Source organism: Gadus morhua, chromosome 17, assembly GCF_902167405.1.
Source record: "Gadus morhua chromosome 17, gadMor3.0, whole genome shotgun sequence".
NCBI classification, from domain to species: domain Eukaryota; kingdom Metazoa; phylum Chordata; class Actinopteri; order Gadiformes; family Gadidae; genus Gadus; species Gadus morhua.
Window position 1 is genome coordinate 5,997,509 of NC_044064.1, and position 18,682 is coordinate 6,016,190.

General features: G+C 47.3%; 1 protein-coding gene across 3 annotated transcripts in view; it reads right to left on the reverse strand.

Moving 5' to 3' along the window:
* Nucleotides 1-18,682, reverse strand: part of mllt3 (MLLT3 super elongation complex subunit) — a 31,606-nt gene that overhangs the window by 11,943 nt on the left and 981 nt on the right. For 2 of the 3 annotated variants that reach the window (XM_030338103.1, XM_030338102.1), the window contains exons 3-6: nt 6,191-6,273; nt 3,319-3,462; nt 2,993-3,031; nt 2,266-2,394 (exon numbers count right to left, since the gene is read on the reverse strand). In XM_030338103.1, the coding sequence (XP_030193963.1) occupies nt 2,266-2,394; nt 2,993-3,031; nt 3,319-3,462; nt 6,191-6,273 (395 nt within the window). The remainder of the gene's footprint in view (nt 1-2,265; nt 2,395-2,992; nt 3,032-3,318; nt 3,463-6,190; nt 6,274-18,682) is intronic. The other variant, XM_030338104.1, reaches the window with a different exon arrangement.

The following is an 18,682-nucleotide window of genomic DNA, read 5'->3' on the forward strand; positions in this document are numbered from 1 at the left end:
AATACGTCACGGCCCTTTCGCGCAGCCGACCCCGCCCACGTCCAGGAGGTACTATTTGCGGTGGAAAACAACCCGTGCTGCTACCGTGTCGAGTCGTGTCGAGTCGTGCCGAGCTACATGTGCGGTGGAAAAGCGGCAAAAGAGCCGTCTTGTGTATGTCCTTTAGGGACAATCAAGACAGTTCACCGCGCCAAAGTTCAGCGCCTCTATTTCATCACTGGTCGGTCAATGAGCGTACCGACGCCTTCCAATTCCAGCTTTGGGATGCAAGCGATGTTTAACCATTCCCATCATTCACACCACACCACCAGGACCAGCCTAGTCGACCCCCACAAAAGGTTCATCTAGGACAAAAAGGGTTTGGACCTCCCCGGCCATGTGCTGGGATCCAACCGCCACACATTGCCCAACCTTGAGCCCCATCAACCCAGGCCAGACGGGGCCAGAGAGAGGGAATGCTTCCGTCATGTCCACTGGGAACTGGCGGTGGTGAGGCTTAGCTTTGGTGGTCCTGGTGGATGGGTGGGAGTGGGGGGGGGGGGGGGGTCGGGAGGGAGGGGGAGGTCATGGTTTTTAACCGCCTCTAGTCAATATTTCACCGTTGCAATAAAACCATTAAGTCCGTCTAGACGCCGGGGCCTGTGTGTTACAACCCCCCCCGGTCCCAACCACCTTGGAAACCTCTCATTTGGTCTGGCAGCTCATTACACTGAAGACTGCGATGTGAAGCCCGGGCAGCCCCCCCCCCCCCCCCCCCCCCCCAACCCTCACAAGGGCCCGAGGTTGCAACACCACCTCGTTCACCTCCGTGGCCCCTGCAGTGACTTCTCAGCCTTCCCTGTTGGGGGGCCCACTCGCCATAAAAAAAAAAAAAGCTTTATCTGCGGGGAGGTTTTTTACGGCTTCAGGGGAACAGACACAACGTGTCAATGCGGCCATCATTCAACCCATCATGAAAGATGTGCTTTTTCCCTTCGTCTGAGAGAAGGGGGAAGTCTGTAGAGTGTCGAGGCACGGACCGGTTCATGGGTGATTCACGATGAAAAGGCCTCTAGAAATAGGAGGTTTGGCAAGCGAGCCGTCTGATGGATTTACTTGCCAATCGGTTTTGAACGGGGAGATGAACACACAATGATTTTTAGGAAGCAGCCACGGTGTGCGTTTCTTACACATTACGGTAGAAAACGGGTCTTTTCGGCATGGATTGAGCCGTTTGGTTTGTTACTAACTAAGGGGACTTCAAATGCAAGCCTTTACGCCAGACCCAGTCAAACCTCCGAGAAACCCGACCGATTGAAGGAAAGGAATACGAATAAACTAATTTAAAAACGTTCTCTGTGTAGAAGAAAGTCTTCTTCACTTCCTTAATATAACTCAAGAAAGAAAAAAAAAATCGATCTGTAATTCAAACTTTTACCTACAATTTTATGCTGGCACAATGACCGCTGGAACACTGCTTGTGAGCAACTGCCAAGTATGGCTCGCGGATGAAAGTCATTTATAAATGATCAAGCAAATGTGTGACTTGGTCATTAGCCATTAGAAGACAATTGCGCCGGAGGGCTGTGTGTGTGTGTCCGGCGGTGTGTGTGCGTGAGTTTGTGTGACCCCCGTGCTCCGACAGTAATTCATCACACGCAGTCTGTTTAGGTTTGTAACCATTCCCATGTGCGCCGGGCCTCCTTAGAGCTGCTTAAATGGCAGCATTTAAAAAAAAAACGGGGGACGTTGAATAACAAATAATGGGACCAACATGTTGCATTCATTAACGTGTGTGCGTGTGCCTGATTCAGTCCCCCTCCACATGCAATACTTCCCCCGAGGTACGTGAAGAATAACGCACTTCTATACAGTCTCTTTGGACCCCCGGCACCGAACCCAGGATCTGGGTTTTCCCCAGAGGTCCGTGATCACATGAGGGCAAGCCTTGCACGCCAAAAACAGCAATGTTGTTTTTTTTGTTGAAAAAAATAGGGCTGTGTACACAACTTTATCGCTGGTACGACCCCCCGAAACAGGTGAAAGGACAACATGGGAGTGGTCGACGTGAATCACTGGGCCACTTGTGTGTCGGGACCGGGCTGCGCAAGCAGCCCGGTCCCGAAACACAAGTGGCCCCGGGGCAAAGTGGAGCCCCTTCTGTACACTCTGGGGGGTGGGGGGTTGGGGGGGGTTCAAAAAAGCGAACAGCTCAGCACGGAGCGCGTCTAAAAGGGGGAGGTGCATGCTGGGACCGTGCGAGGAAGGCTTTTTCCGACCACCGACCTTTGACCCGTGGAAGTTCTTGCTCTTCTTGGCGTCCGACAGGCCGGACGCGAGGGTGCTGGCGGGGAGCGTGGGCAGCTTCATGTGCTGGCCAAACAGAGAGGTGGCCCCCTCCTGCATCACCATTACCTGCCGGCGGGGGGGGGGGGGGGGGGGGGGGGGGGGGGAGGGGCCGCGGGTTAGAGGGGCAGCGGTGGACAGGTAAGGGGGGGGGGGGGGGGTTTGAGGACGTATGGTTGTACCGCCTGGTGTTTTAGTGCCTGCGTTGCCGGGGGGTGCTCAGAACGAGCCGTTACAGAGCCATGTTCCGCGGCTCGGGCTAATTTTCAGGTGCGCTACGCTAAAGGTGGGGGTTTGTGGTCGGGGCGAGGCTGAAGGGGTTCCTTTACGTCACGCCACAGCCATGTGCAAACATCACAAATAAATGAAAAGTTTAGACAAAAAAAATAAAAGATACACATTTAACCTGGCCTTTCAGGTTTCGACAACTTTCAAACGAAACGACATTGAGACGCAGAGTTCCCCACCGAGCGCAAACGCAAGCCCCGAGAACATGCTGAGGACATCAGGGCCATAATGGAGTCAGTGTTGACTTATTCTCAATCGACACGATTTTCAGTAAAACAAACTTCTGAAAGTTATGTCGGGGCCTACATGAAATATTACTGAATACCCCCACCCACCCCCCCCCCCCCCCCCCCCAACGACGGTATGAAGGAACTCTTACTTTGGAGTCTTCCGAGCTTCGTTTATGAGGATCCCGTTGCTGTCATCAACAAGGAAGAAAACGTCAGCCAACAGACAACACAGCAACAACAACGACCGAACGTCTCCACGTTATCGGCAAATTATTCACATTATTGCCAAATCTAAGAGTCGCTCATCTTTGGTTGAAATGAACCCAAAATATTTTAGTATGAATGCTTAAGAAAAATAACCTGCATCTTAAAGTAAGTTTACATGAAGAAGTCATTGTATAATAAAACAGGTTAGCACTGTTAACTCCTCCTACCCCTCCTCTTAAACCCCTCCTCCACCAACTCTTCCACCTACCCCTCCGGCCTTGAGCAGCTTCTTGCGGAACTCCTCTGTGGGGTTGTTGAAGGTTAGCTTCTCGCAGCGCAGGTGATTGACAGGGGGGTGTCCCTCCAGGTGAAGGAACAGGTCGTAGTCGAAACGCACTTTCTTCGGTTCTTCCTGGGAAAACGCAGACACAGGCCCATATTTGGGCAAGGAGATCAGCGGCAATCAAAATCGATCTAATCCAGATTCAATTCAACCAGCCATCACTTTGTCTTGCAGCCCACCGTACTATAGAATTATGAATTGCTAGTTTAGTGAGTAATACAGAACATAAGGCACTTAAAAAGAAAAAAATGCGAAATAATCGCAATTACATCTTTTTTCTTTAATATAATTGTACATCTGCTCTCCAATTTCACTCTTATCTTTCCATCTTTGAGTACCTGTGACAGAAACGATCTGGCTCAGGATTACCAAAGCACTCTGAATCACACCCTGCTCTCTAAAACCCCCCAAAAAGCACTCATTTCTAAACAGAGTTTCCCGACACATGAGCCCGTGAGCCTAATGTCGCTGTTGAACTTGATGACACGGGCCAGTGATTTATTTGCCCCCTTGAGCTGGGGGACTGCAGCCAGCACCGTGCCCAGGGGCAGCCCTGAATGCCAGCGTCTGTCATCCCCACAGTCCGTCTTTCCCACGGGTCAACTCCATCGTCAACGCGACAGGAAAAGCTTCCTCCTTCCTGCCGGGAGGCCTGCAGCTAACTGCAACATTTATTTTTTTGGTCCCAAAATTGCCGCTACATTTATAGCAACTTCACTTCTTGAGCAACACACGGCTAAATTTAGTAGCTTTCTACTTGGCTTTCTTTTTTACGTTCGTCTTTAACACATTTACGATCTAAAAAAAAAAACGAATGGAATTAAATATGACATTTAAACTTTCTGATTGGCCTTCACTACCGGTGTGAACATGCACACCACTTTTGTTCCTGACATTTCCGATTTTTTAAATATCACACCCCTGCACCCTCGTCGCTTTGTTGGAAAAAAGGCCACTAAGATTAAAGCAATTGCATGCCATTAACTGAAATCCCTTCTGCACTTCTGCACGCTCCCTAATACCTTGATGCCATTTAAAACCAGGACAAACCCGGTTGCAGTTGTGATCATCCGTCACTTTACTACGCTGCCAACTTTTAAAAACATGTCAAAACCGCTCCCTTTGCCGACCGTATTCAGCCAACCGTCTGCACACCAGCCGTTGTAGGCCTCTGGGGCAAAGGTGCTGCGGAAGAGGATCATTTGTCAGAGACACCTGCACCACCAGGGTCCCTGGCTTCAACATACCTCACCGATGGCCACTACCCAGGCCTCCCAGAATACACACCGTCCCACAGGGCACAAACACCCTGCCAATAAGACGGGCCCAAGGGTAATGGCAGAGCGCGCACGCACACACGCACACACACACACACACACACACACACACACACTTTGTGGGTGCAATCCCATCCTCCCACAAGCCGAGACCAGGGGGCCGCAGACACCGAAACCCGGCCCAAAAAGTGACACCGCTGGCAGGCTCCGCTCGCCCCGTCCGACCCCCTCCCCCCACTCGTCTCCCGTGGATCGTGCAGAGCATGAACCCGTGAACACCGACCCGAGCGACGGGCGGCTGGGAAGGAGTCAAAGAGTCGACTTCACAGCGCCAAGTGTCCTCTGAATGGCTCTCTAAATGGGTCAGGAGATCCAGTTTCAGAGCGAAGCTTGATGGCGTACGGCCAGCGCATCATTTTGCTTTTGTTTGCGCAGAACAAGTCTGTGCCCAGTGCCTTTACAGAGGGGTTAAACAATATGCGGGCCAAGCGTCGAACCAGCGGTTATCCTGATGGACGTGGAAGGATTCATTTACGAGGTGGACAGGTTCAGGGGACAAATCAGAGCATCACTACCGCTTAACGCATGCACCTTTACTGGGGTAAAGAATGCACCATCCTTTACGCGGCGTTTCTGAGGCTGTGGGAGGAAGTGAGGACATCAGTTGGAAGTTGTAGAAGGGCGCGACAGACGGTGTAGTAATACTTAGAAAGTCTAAGTCAAGCTGCGGGTCTTGATGACCACGTCGCGCCCTTTGGGTCCCGGAACCCGATCGGATGATTTAAACGGTTTCTCGACTTAAACGATACAGCCGGGCACATCCTCACACATCCAGCGACTCCGAGCTCTAAAGCCAAGAGGGGATAATTACAACCGCACGTTCCGGGGACGCCGGTTGGGAGGTTTGGAAAACTCGCCGCCGGCTGACACTCCCGATTGTCTCCCGTACCGCGCGAGACGCCTCCGCATCCAGCGCATTCCGGCGCCGTCACCCTCCTGATGGGATTTCACGCTTGCCAGATCCACGGCGGGGACGGCGTGATTGACACCGTTGGACCGCTCTTTCTCCGAGAGAGAGATTGCCAACGGAGCAAAAGAAGAAAAAACAGCCCCCCCCCCCGCCCATCTGTCACATCAGCCCGTCACATCGGCCTGCTCATCGCCGTCTCGCTCTACAGGCGCTGTGGTAACGGTGCGACGGGGCTGTTTGAGGAAACGGTTAAGAAATATTTACATATACATGTAATAATCATAATTATATTTTAATAAAAAGGGACAAGGCGCGTGTTGCTCATCATCATGCGACGGTACTGGTTCACCCATTCCCCGGACACAACAAAGACAGCTAGGATAAGATGCTACATAACCGAGTACTATAACTAAATACGACGTACAATAAGTGCGTACATTAAGTGCCAGGACGTCCCCCTCCAAGTTGTAGGGGACGGGGCGGCTATGCAACAACAACTCGCCGTCAACTTCCACATGGGGGGGGGGGGGGGGGGGCTGGGGGGGTGTACCTTGTTCCTGAAGTACACCTCGATGGGCAGGATGAAGCCGGCGTATCCCGATTCCTCCACTTTGTACGGCGGGTCCTTGAATACTGGAAACGGGAGACACAAAGCGTCCGATTAGGAAGTGAAATGAGCGATCAAACGCTAATGTAGTCGAAATAGCACCAAGAATGGGGAAGAAAATAGACTAGACCTAGTCATTTGCCTTATTCACCGAGTTGGCAGAAGGCCTTCATATTTAAATTATATTTAATTATCCGCACCGTTGATCAGGAAGTGATGTCCATGTCATTTAAAACGTTTTTTAATAATCATAATTATTAAAAAAAAGAACCATTCATGTTTTGCTCATCATCATACATAGAAGATACTCTGAAGATACTGATGTGATACTATCGTTAAATAAGATATAGAATAAGCATATGTAATATCAGCATATAGAAACGGGTTTTGCCTAATTCTCCTGTCCGCGATCCTATTCAAGCACTAAAATGCTAAACTCATACTCCTTTCTAAACGGCCATGTCGTTTTTAACTGAAAACCACACCAGATGGGCTGTCACCTGTTAAAACGTCTCAGCCTGCCAATCACAAACCACTTATCACGCCAGTCCCCCAAATATTCAGAATCACCTCAAATATTCACAATCATATTCTTGCTGCATGAAAATAAATAAAACATTTCCTTCGACAAAATTCTGCCAAATCCATTGCTTATCCTCGCATCTGGGCACCGACGCACGCACCATATGGATCCAAAAGCACACAAGACTGGTAGCTAATCTATGGTTACAACAAGTCACCTTCGCTTACCCATCAGGCCTTTGCAGACAACAAAAACAACCCATAGCGAAGGTCAGGTGACTCCATCAGCCTCCCCTCCCCCCTTCCTCTGAGTCTCCCTCCCCCGTCCCAGAGGACTCTGCATGGAGCACACCAATTAGCTGCGGTGTTTTCTCGCCAGTACACCTGTGAGCTCTGCGGTTGTAACTCATGATGCAGGCGACATGGGTCCACACATGTCATTTCCTCACCGGTTGACGAAACGATGAAGAATGGCCCCTGCCATCTCACATTAGGCTTACAGCGAGCAATCGAAACGTCCTGAAACATCTTGGGGTCTCCACTCAATAAGCAACACAAATACATTTATAAATTGATCAATAAGCGCACATAAGTATAGCCCAAACGCAGTGTTCGGTTTGTTAAGATTTCCCCACCGAACGGGGCGCCAGAAGAAGGAACTCTTTGTGGTTTTTTATTTACTTTGTTTGATTTTCCTTTTCAGTTGTTTTAGTCCACAAATAACAGGTTATAAACCTGTCGAATAGAAAGGCTATGGTGTAAACAACAATATTGATAGCCACATGCATAATATATTATAATAAAATTGTATAGTCGTCATGTTCTATTAGTGTTATAACAAAATAGTATAATATAATATAGTATAGTAATATATAATTAGTGTTTAAACTGATTATGCAACAATTCCCCACACAAGCAACATTGCACATTAAACATTGCACTGCCACACACAAGCCACATTGCATTGCATCAAATTATCCAAGTCAACTACTTAAACCAAATGTAAACCACACATTAAACCAATAGCCAATAAGTGCTCTCAGTATGTTGGCCTAAAGTGCAAAACAGTGAGTGTAGTTTTAAGTAGCAACGCTGAGCACAGCAAACCATTATCTATGTGCAGCGATTAACTACATTACCCAGCCTGCATTGCAACCAGGAAGTATTCTCGTGTGACAGTGACGACACTACAATTTCAAACATTTACCGGGATACTATCAAGCAGGCAACGTTAAACATCAGACCGCAAACGATGTTTTATCAGCGTGACCAAAGTAACCAATAACCGAGTTATCAAGCAAACAAATCGAGCACATATACAGCGGCAGCATTAACAGACAAACAAACTTAAATTACGGCTCAAATGGACAGAAGCAGTAGCTCACCTGTGGCGCATATAGCCCGTGCTCATTGACTGGCCCGCGATTCAATCAGGTTGAAGTGAACCTCCCACGTTCCCCTCACCTGCGTTACATTGCTTTTGAGCACCCGTGATATAGTGAACGTAACCCAATAATGCAGTGAACGCAACACGCAGAAAGATCCTATTGGACTCTTACTTGAAATCGAACATTTCTCAACTAAAGTTCAGTGAAATAGACATTACCGTACACAGGGAAATGTTGGTTGTGGTGGTTGCAGAGCAAAAGGCCAGGAGAAGATTTTGAAGTTCCCCATGTTGGTACCGCAGACCAGAATAAAACACGGGGTGTTTCATTACTGTTTAAACCTCAGCAGCAACCCTCAGACGTTAATTAGATGTTTTAGCTGCAATGCATGCCATTAACTATCCAGGCTATACAGGCAGATAACCCCCCTTCTAAGGTTTTTCTCTTTAATTTCCTTTTGTGAATCTTGGAATCGTGGATGTGGACGAATATGTTCCCTTTACAGATGTAGAGTATTTATATCTTTCACGTCAACTTTCTAACGTCAAATGTATCGTTATTGTACAGTGGATGCCTCATCCAATGCCAACAAGTCCAGTATTGTGCCTTCATGGATGATCCAAAACCTTGCTATAAAAGGAGAGTGTGGCTCCCTGGTACCCAGAAAAATGAAGAGCTAATCTATGCTGTGTATTTTTTACCATGACCAAGCAACATCGGTCACAATTGGGAAAATGAGTTGGAAAAGGTTTTATGAAAAAAAAAAATCACAATTATTTATTTTGGTCGATATTGAAATCACGATTATTCAAATTTTGTTGAAACCGAAAATAATGTACAGAATTTATCAAGCTGCAATTTCTATAAAACGTTGAATGAAAATAAATATATATATATATATAAAAACATAAAATAAAATAAATCATTTCAATCGATTATATTAGTTTGGCGATCGTTTGACCCCAAAATCGAAATAACGATTAAAATGTGATTAATTGCACAGCCCCAATAGCATGTATACGCCAAGACTGTCGACCGAAACTAAAAAACACAACATGGTATATGGATATCAACAGCCTGGCTTTTGTTAAGAGACAACTAGAGGTGTTATATTAGGACGACCGCACAAGAACCCAATTTAGCAGCTAGGAAGGGTAGCTCAGGTGTAGCGCGTTCCCCTAATGAGGGGACTGGCTCACAAGGAGTGAATCTCTCAAGACTACGCTTAGAGAATCCACCTGGGAGGGACTGGGGAGGGGTATTAGGAAGAGGCTGTTATCTGGTACAATGAATCTCTCCTCCTCATTCTGTATATTGTCCCTGAAAAATGAACATATCAACTCGACCGTAACATTTAGATACGCTGTGGAAGATCCAATAATTCCACTGAGAAACCAAGCCTTGGTCATAAAAATATAGATCCAATTTTGTGATATAATCTATAGATATGATATAGCATATTAGAAGACATAAAAACGTTATAGGATGTTTTACATAGGGCTAGTCAATAATTAAATATTGCAGTTTTAGAATGGTACTGTATAGTCAATGAAATGAAGATATCAACTTGCTGCGGTACCCAGTGTTATTGTCTAAATGAAGCACGATGAGAAGACATGCCTTTAACATGATCAAACACGAGATTTGAAATGACCAGCGAGTCAATCATTTCAATTTTGTTTTTTTTAATTCATAAGTGTGTCGGGATATTTAATGATCTCGTGTATAATCCCCCAGAATTCTCGCTATCGCGCATCTTCCCGTATCGCCCCTCCCCGCTTCCTCACTCCATACTCCGGATAACAGACAGACCCTCCATCGCCACAGGTCTCCGCCATAACATCCCCCCTGCACCCCCCCCAGACTAGGGGATGACTGACAGCCGGGTAGGGTCCGCGCCGCAGGGGGGGGGGGGTCCCCCTCATCGCTGAGGCCAAGCAACCCCAAACCAAATAAAGCTGTGCAAATATTATGGGTCATTATTAATTGTGACCGGGTCAGGTTCTATTGCAAAGAGGCTTCAAAAAAAAAAAAGAAGAACAACGCTATTCACATCCCCCCCCCCCCCCCCCCTCCTCCCCCCGAACCTTATGTAGAACATGGTGAAACAGAGGAGCACAGCCCCCCCGCAAACCTGGGGGTGCATTCAAGCCCCACTCCAGCCATAAATCATCCGCCATTATGTAATTGCCCCCGTCTTTGAAGCTTTTGTGTGCGAGCCGGGCATCTCGCCGCTGTAAGTAAAGTAATCGTCTAAAATGAGGCGATTCAGTGTCGGGTGATTAAGGAAGACTGCGTTCCCTCGTGGGGGTTGGCGATGGCTGTATAATGCGAAAAGAAAGCCTAAATGTATTCTAACCCGATTGATAACACTTCATTACAACACAGTGAAAAACGAATACGCAGATCGAAAATGGTGATGCGGTGAAAATAAATACATTTTAAATCACAGCCAACAAAAAAGGCGTCAATATACAAAAAGGGATGGTAAATGTACTGCCTTTATGTACCGCTTTTATCCAAAGAGCAACATTGCAAGACATTCACCCATTCATGCAAACATTCACACACAGCGGAGTCAACCATATGCTGGCTAGGAGGAGCCGGGGATCGAACTAGCAACCTTGGGGTTACCAGCCAACCCACTCTGCATCCCAAGCTACTGCCGCCTACAAAAACAAATAGATATATACCTCGTGCTCCTCCCTGATCGATATATTGGCACTGCGCCACAATGCTGCATCCCAGCGCCACTGTGTGACATTAAACACGGGGCTGTCGCGGCTCACACTTTGTTTCAGGCGTACTTAAAAAGGACGACCTAAAAGAGTTACTGTTGTGCGGTTGCAATGTCATGCCCACCTTCTGTGACCGGGTCCCCTTCAAACATGGGTGATGAAATGTCAGGTTGCATTTTCATGTCAAGCTCCATGTTGTGGTCGAAGATTTAGGTGTTAATCCTATTGACCTTATTAAGAGTCTTCATACCCCATTTGACTCATGGCAAGAGGAAATCAATCTCTCATCTGACAATTTTTTTCTTTTTTACTTTGACAGCTACTTGGACCGAAATGGAGCGAATCATCAATCTTGCAGTGTGTGGTTAGTCATTGCACAACCCTTCACAAAAGTGGATCATGTGATATAATTCATGCCATATAATCCACCCCCTCCGATAGCCAGTTTGACTTGCTGATTCTGCCTTATATTCTCTCCAAAAATAACCGGGCCTGCGATTCAGTTGGCAGATGAATGTAGAGTAGACAGGTAGAGGGCATTTGATTGCTTGCTTGCAAAAGGAATTGCTTAAGAATCACCTATCTTGTAGAGTCAGCATGTGGCGAGGGGAATTCTAACGGCACTAGCTCCAACACACAGACACACACACTAGCAAAGCGCTAATAATGACCATCTCCAATGATCATTTTCACTCAGGATTAGCGAGTGTGGCAGCCTGGATAATCAAGGAAAGTATGGTTTATGAGATGGCTATACATTTGAAGGTAAACAAGTGTTAATTAAAAAAAAAACTCTCGTAGCATCTTTTTTTTGTTGAATCATAGTTTTGCCATAGGACGTTTTATAAAACGCCAAACCAAAAAGCATGAAAAATGCTTTGCAAGGGATCTCAAAGAAACAAACAGGAAAAGTCAGCAAATGGCTGCTTCAGAGCCACAACGTTGCCAGTGGTTTGCATCCTGTTCACACAGGCTATGTGTCAAATGGGTTTGTCAACCTGAAACATAGAAATTAAGGGGGTCCCGGTGTGATACTTCTCCCACCCCCCTTAACTAGGAAACGTTCCAGCTTTGGTTTCAAGAGACAAATGCTTTTAATGGCAGACGAGAGTCAAAGACCCGCTGACAGACAGGTCATATAAACCATGCGTCAATAAAACCACTTCCTCCATCTTCCTTTCATTGACAAAACCAGAGAGCCAACATTTACAGCTCTGTTCCTGCTTCTGGGGGCAATCAGTGCTACAGTCTGCCCATGTTTCTGTCTGAGATTTCCCCCCCCTTTCTCCTCTTGCATGGCTTTAAAAACCGCACTCGAAGCAGCAGCAGCAGCAGCCGCCCTGTGCACAGAAATCCTTTGGAGAGGGAAGGATTAAGAGGGAAGGGGCATACCTCTTCGACACATGCATGGGCCTTTGTCACATAACATAGTGACCGACTGTCGATGAAGGAATAGAAACACACAAAAAACGCGAAATTAAATGAAGTAAAACAATTTAAAAAAAAAAAAGGAGCAAACAAAACGATCAAAGAAAAAAGAAAGACTAATTTGATCACACACACCCTATGCAGTTTGACATTGTTTTGAAACGGCATAGCCCATCATTTGAGACACAGTGCCATTAAGCACAGTCTGTCCAGCACTACTGTCTGGATTCCCGATCCTCAGAGAGGCATCCTCAAAGCAAAACAAAGGCCTTTCAATTTACACCTTTGGACCAAAAACCAACCCTTTCTTGTTAAACCTACTGACTAGACATAACCTTTAATAGGGTCCTCTGAAAGGGGAACGCCTGGCTACCTGAAAGGGAGATGTGAGGAGGGGGTGGAGCGGCAATAAGAATGGGAATCCTAGACAACCGAACATTAGGTAGGACATATCCATATCGATGGCAACAGAGCCCCTTAATGTCTTAAGAAGAATGTGGGATTATTCTTATCGAACCTTTCAGAATAGGGTAAGATAGGGTTTTCATTCTCGTCTACACCGATGCACAAACCCTTTAAGGTTGCGTCTGAGATTTGAACTTTGTCGTATTTGGACCATGGCCCATGTGTATTTAGGAACCACAAGGTGGTCAGGTAAAGAAAGGGTGTCCCAGGAGCTCTGGGGGGCTTGGAGGGGAACCAGGCATTCTGTCATTAAGTGACCGACGGTGCATCTTTCTCGTCCACTTCAACCGTTGACAGATATAAAAATCGACTGTAATATTACAATTTGGGGCGCGGCAGGAGATCAGGAGGTAGAGCGGGTTGTCTGGTAACCGCAAGGTTGCTAGTTCGATCCCCGGAGTGTCGCGGTGTCTCTGAGCAAGGCACCTAACCCTCACTGCTCCTGACGAGCTGGCTGTCGCCTTGCATGGCTGACGCGGCCGTCAGTGTGTGAATGAATGGGTAACTTCAGGCAATATTGTTAAGCGCTTTGGGTGGCCTCTGGTTGCAAAAAAGCGCTCAATTTACCATTTACCGATTTCATCTTCCCATGAAGACATCCTCCAAACCGGGATCAACGTAGAAACGGGGAAATGGATAGGAGAGGGGATGGGAGAGGGCATGAGCGTTTTTCCCAAATTACCCGTGGCAGCCTTTTCCACGGTGCGAGCGGAACCCTTTACAAGATGTGCCCCGCGGTTCATCGAGATGGCATCGCCGGGGTTTGGGCCGTCGCCATGGCAACGCGGCATTGAAAGTCTCCGAGCGGCGCTGCCATAATGGAGTGCGGAGGTGATTCCACCGACCGCTGCGTCGTTAATCTTAATGCGCGCCTCCGAGTTGCTTTCAAGTCCCGCCGCTGAAAAAAAAGTTGCGGGGGGGCAACGACAACATGGAAGCAAATGGCCGTGGTTTCTACATGGTTAAAACACCCGGTTATGACTATTCTCATACCTGTACAGCAGTAGTAGGTGGAGGTATCTCAAAAAATGAATAATGAACCATTACACCATTTTAATGAATCAGTTGCTTCGGCTTTGAGATGACAACTATAAAATGGAGATTTTTTTTCGAAAAAAAAGCATCCCTTTTCAATAGAACGATGCTGAACAATACAATATTTTAGCAGGGTAGGAAATGAGCCACACTGCGCACGGTCGTTGCGGTGGGGGGGTAGGGGGGCATTTGGCCATGATGGTGACAATGTTCCAGGCCACTTAGTTCAAAATGGCTCGCTCCACCTACCTGCACCCCTCCCACAATCTGGTTTCCAAGGCTACACTGAATGTAACCAAATCACACCTAGGTTGCCCGGGCTGCACAAATGATGTTGTTAAGAGCTGCCAGAACCTCAAAGCAGAAACAGAGACAGAGAGAGACGGAGACAGGCTATCCCTGGAGTGGAGGATGTGTGTTCCCTAAGGAGCTACTGTAGTCCCTATATTCTCCATTCATAAGGAGGGCCAGTTAATCATTGATAGAGCTCCGACATGAGAGAGAGGCAGAGGAGCGAGTTCAATGTATGCCACCATCATCATCATCGTCCTTAGAAGCAAATGCACGCATGTCGTCTGTAAATGTACACAAGAGATATATAAATATATATGCATAAACGCTCTGAGAGCAACAGTGAACAAAAAAAACCTCTCCTTTCAAGTGAGTCTAATTCTCGCCAGCTGCAAAGTTAAGGACTAAATTAAACAAATATGGCCTCAATGAAGGGAGGGAGGGACGAGGAGAGAGGGTGAAGAGAAACATCCTTGGTGCTGACCCTGGGACTTCCTCTTTCTGCGTTCGTGTGCGCGCGTGTGTGTGTGCGCGCGTGCGTGCGTGCGTGCGTGCGTGCGTGCGTCAACAACTAGCCAGCTGCGGCCTTGGCTGACCACTCGTTTAGCACGCTAGTCGCCCACGCCGGTTGCCAAACACAAAAGTCTCACCTCCGCCTTTTCATCGAGCACTTAGTCAACGCCTTGCTGCCAGTGAACCCTTCCACCCTCAGTTACTACAAACGGGGGGGGGGGGGGGGTAATTGATGTCCATTTAGGCTTGCCCTATGAAATCCATGGACCACGGAGATCAACAGTTTTACGCCGCGACACTACAGAGGTGAATGCAAGGCCGCAACGCAATGCAACTCATGCAGGCTATGGCGTAAGTACAAACAGCAGTCACGTGTTTAACGTAAGGTGCTTACAGGAGACGTTTTCCCTTTTCCGATGAGACAGCGCCACCAGCACAGTCACAGGACTCTGAGACACCCACTGCAGTAAGCGGTGTCTTACCCCAGCCATTGTCCTCTATTTGAATATGGGTTTAAGGTTCAACAAACGATCCAGAGAGCCGAGTCTTGCATACTGGAGCAAAATATCTAGAATAAGGCTTGTTGGAACCCAAGTTCAGCTTTAGTTTTGGGAGGGGTTGCCTCTTAAGAGAGAAACAAGAGCTGTGGTCAAAAGATTCAAATTGAGGAGCACACAAAATAAACACATCTCTGTGGGATGCTACCCTGAAGAGAGGTTTATTTTGATATCGATGCGATTTGCGCAAATTTCGCGTAATCTCACTTTGAGCAGAAGCTACACAAGAATCTACTTGCACTCGTTGAAGCCCTTGAACTATCGATCCACCACTACTGGTCTTCCACCACTGAGCCGAGTACTGGGAAGTGGGTCTCCACCACAGCTGAAGCCCAGCGATATTTGGCCAGCCCTGACTAGATCAAGATGCTGGGACAATTGTTTTTGCATCTCGGCCACATGGGAGTTTTTTTTTCCTCCCTCCGTTTGTGCATCTGGATGACGTGTGGATAATCCGGTTGATCCGCTGTGTCTCGGATGAATTCACACCTCAGACCCCCAGCTGCAATCAGCTCTTCCACGACGAGACAAAATGTTGCCTGATCAAGTAATCAAAAAGGGAAATTCCCACTAATCCTCTGAGAATCGGAATCCTTCGGGACCGCTAAAGAATCCCCTTAATTCCTGCACTGTCAAGAACGCTTAAGTTTAAATTTAAGGGGTAACTACGTTCCAGCGGCTTGGATTTATGGGGGCGTTTCTGACCCTCATAAAGTGTTAGTGTCGCGCGTGTCAGAAAGCATCGCACACTTTGATGGAATGCCTTTCAAGTGTTAGTGCATGCGGCGCGGCAATATTGAGCAAGCCATTCCTCGCTGCCTGCCCAGCGTACTGGACAGGGGATTTACTGTTGTACAGCTTTCCCGTGAGATTCCATTTGAAATTCTGTCTTTTAAAACTAGACTGGATATAATGACATGGCACTATTTCCCGACCATATACAAAAAAGGGACATTTTTGCAACCGTGGGACTTTTCTGCACAACCCCCCCCCCCTTCCCCCGCTATTTTGCCTCACATAACACAGCCACTTATTTATTGAATATGCTGCTTTTACAAAAAAGGTAACGACTGTATTGCTATTCAGTCCGTTACCTTTTTTTGCTTCGTTTAATCAATTGGCACCGATGGAAGGAGATGTGGCCAGCGAGCAGGGTTATTCCAAGAGTGGCGCGAGGCGTCTTCCTCCAAACATAAAAAGATAAATTAAGCTAATGTTCCGACGGTCAGGAGGTGGACGGAGCCAGAGTACTCAAGGCATGACGTTTGTCACCATAAAAGAAGAAAAAAAAAAAAAACAGGCAGGAAAAACAAAAGGGTTCACACAAACATGACAAGGGTTTTTTCTCTTTTTTTTGTTGGAAGCAGGATCGAATAGCACGTGTCACTTCCTGCGATTTACTGAAGGTTAAGTACACTCCCTCTGGGTCTTGGACTGCACCCCCAGTCCTCTAACGTTACATCCATCACCACCGGGGTGGATGTGAAGGACTTTTGGGGGGGGGTGGGGACTGAGCAGGAGTGGGCAGGGGTGGAGGGTGGAGGACGGTGGAGGGTGAGGGGGATCAAAACCTGGAACCCACAGCAGAACGTCTTCTGAGGAGCTTTGAAGAGCCCTGTAGCTCCGAGGCAACGCTGTGAGTCCCCAGTCAACATAGCTTTGTCGAACACTCCGAAAAGACTTTGTCAATCCCCGTGGGCTATTCATAAGACGTGACGCGGAGGTTGAAAAGTGTGTTCTTTTCCATAGCATCCGAACACCCCCCCCCCCCCCCCCAACACACACACACACACACACACACACACACACACGAAGAATGTACTGCGTGCCCAAATAGGACCAAGGTATTTTCTTTTTGAATGGGGTTCAGGAGGGGAAATGGCAGGCATAAGCAAGACTTCATTTAGTCCCTCTATGCTTCAGCCCCTCTGTTTGGTAAAGTGTGTACAGTCACTGGCTGAGGTTGGAAAAAATATACTTTCTTTTTGAACACGCAATGAGATCAATCGTTTACCATATCTGGTTATACTGCGTGGTTGTAATCTTGCTAATGAATAATCATTCCTAGAATATGTATGTTTGACGTGTACAGCCTCATTCCTCTGTTAAATATCTGTCACTATGTTAACAGTAACAGTGTACCATCCAGAAGACTTGGAAGGAATAGGCAACATTTCGGAAAGCTAATTGCCCAAACCATTGACCATCTGCCACTAAATGCGTAGAAAGACTCACTATAAAGCACTAGTTTTCTAAACAAAGCCAGCATCCCCTGACACTCAAGACTGGAACAACTTGTGGGTTAATCATTAAGAATATTACAAACTTCAAATCTGGCCGGGCAAACTTGTCACAACCAGACAGTGTGGAGACGAAAAGGGGGGGAAAACTGCCCCGAACAGAGACTAACTCACAACTGTTTTTAATAACGTGAATCTTTTGTCTGCCATTTGAGTCACATATAATTAGAATAAGACAGGGTCTCTCCGGTAAGGCACAGAGTTTGGCTCGCTGCCTAGCCCTTGTCACGCCAGAGAACCCTCAAATGCTCCAGAGGCAGAGAGGGGGTGGGCTGGGGTAGGGGATGAGGAAGAGGAGGAGGAGGAAGGGAGGGCAGAGGAGGAGGAGTAGGGGGAGGGAGGGAGAGCAGAGGGGGTAAAAAATTCCAAACTAGCAAATATTTTAATTGATCTCATCCTAGCCAGACGTTCCATCACGAGAGGGTGCCTCACATGCACAAGTGTGTGTGTGTGTGTGTGTGTGTGTGTGTGTGTGTGTGTGTGTGTGTGTGTGTGTGTGTGTGTGTGTGTGTGTGTGTGTACAGGCGAACACATCCAGGGAGCAGGCTTCAGGCGTTTCCAACACCCTAAATGGCTACGATGCCCCAAAATAGGCTACCTATCGCATCCAAAAATCACTCTCCTCGCAGAAATACTAGTCGACCACATCCACCCGAATGTGAGCCGTTGCGCTGCGATTACAGTTGTAGGCTTACTAACGCTATGGGGTTGCTTATACCTTTTATTCATGGTGCTGCAACATGGTGTTCAGATACAGTAGGCTACAATGTGCTATAGAGGGCTACAACATCCACGCATCGTATTAGGGAGAACTTCCAATGCGCATCTTATCCATATGAACTAATACATCCTTTTGAAATCAGTCAAAAGGCAGGCGGTAAAATAAGCTATCATTTGGAATGAAAAAAAAAAAGGCTATACCCATGAAGGCGGTGCCAATACCTGGTAAACGGATGCCAAAGCGTTTGGCATCCGTCCTGTATCACGGAATTTAGGATTGATTCTTGGATATTGTATTCTAGCGATCATAAGGTCCCTCTCTAAAATACAAAGCGCACATCAACGACACAACAGGTAATGCATGATCCGAGATGGCCAGAGGCTTTCTTCCAGAGACATGTACGGAGACTTCAACAATATGCATAGTTGGAAAAGACAGTCGGCTCACGTCTAGCGTTGCAACTCCATGGGAAAAATA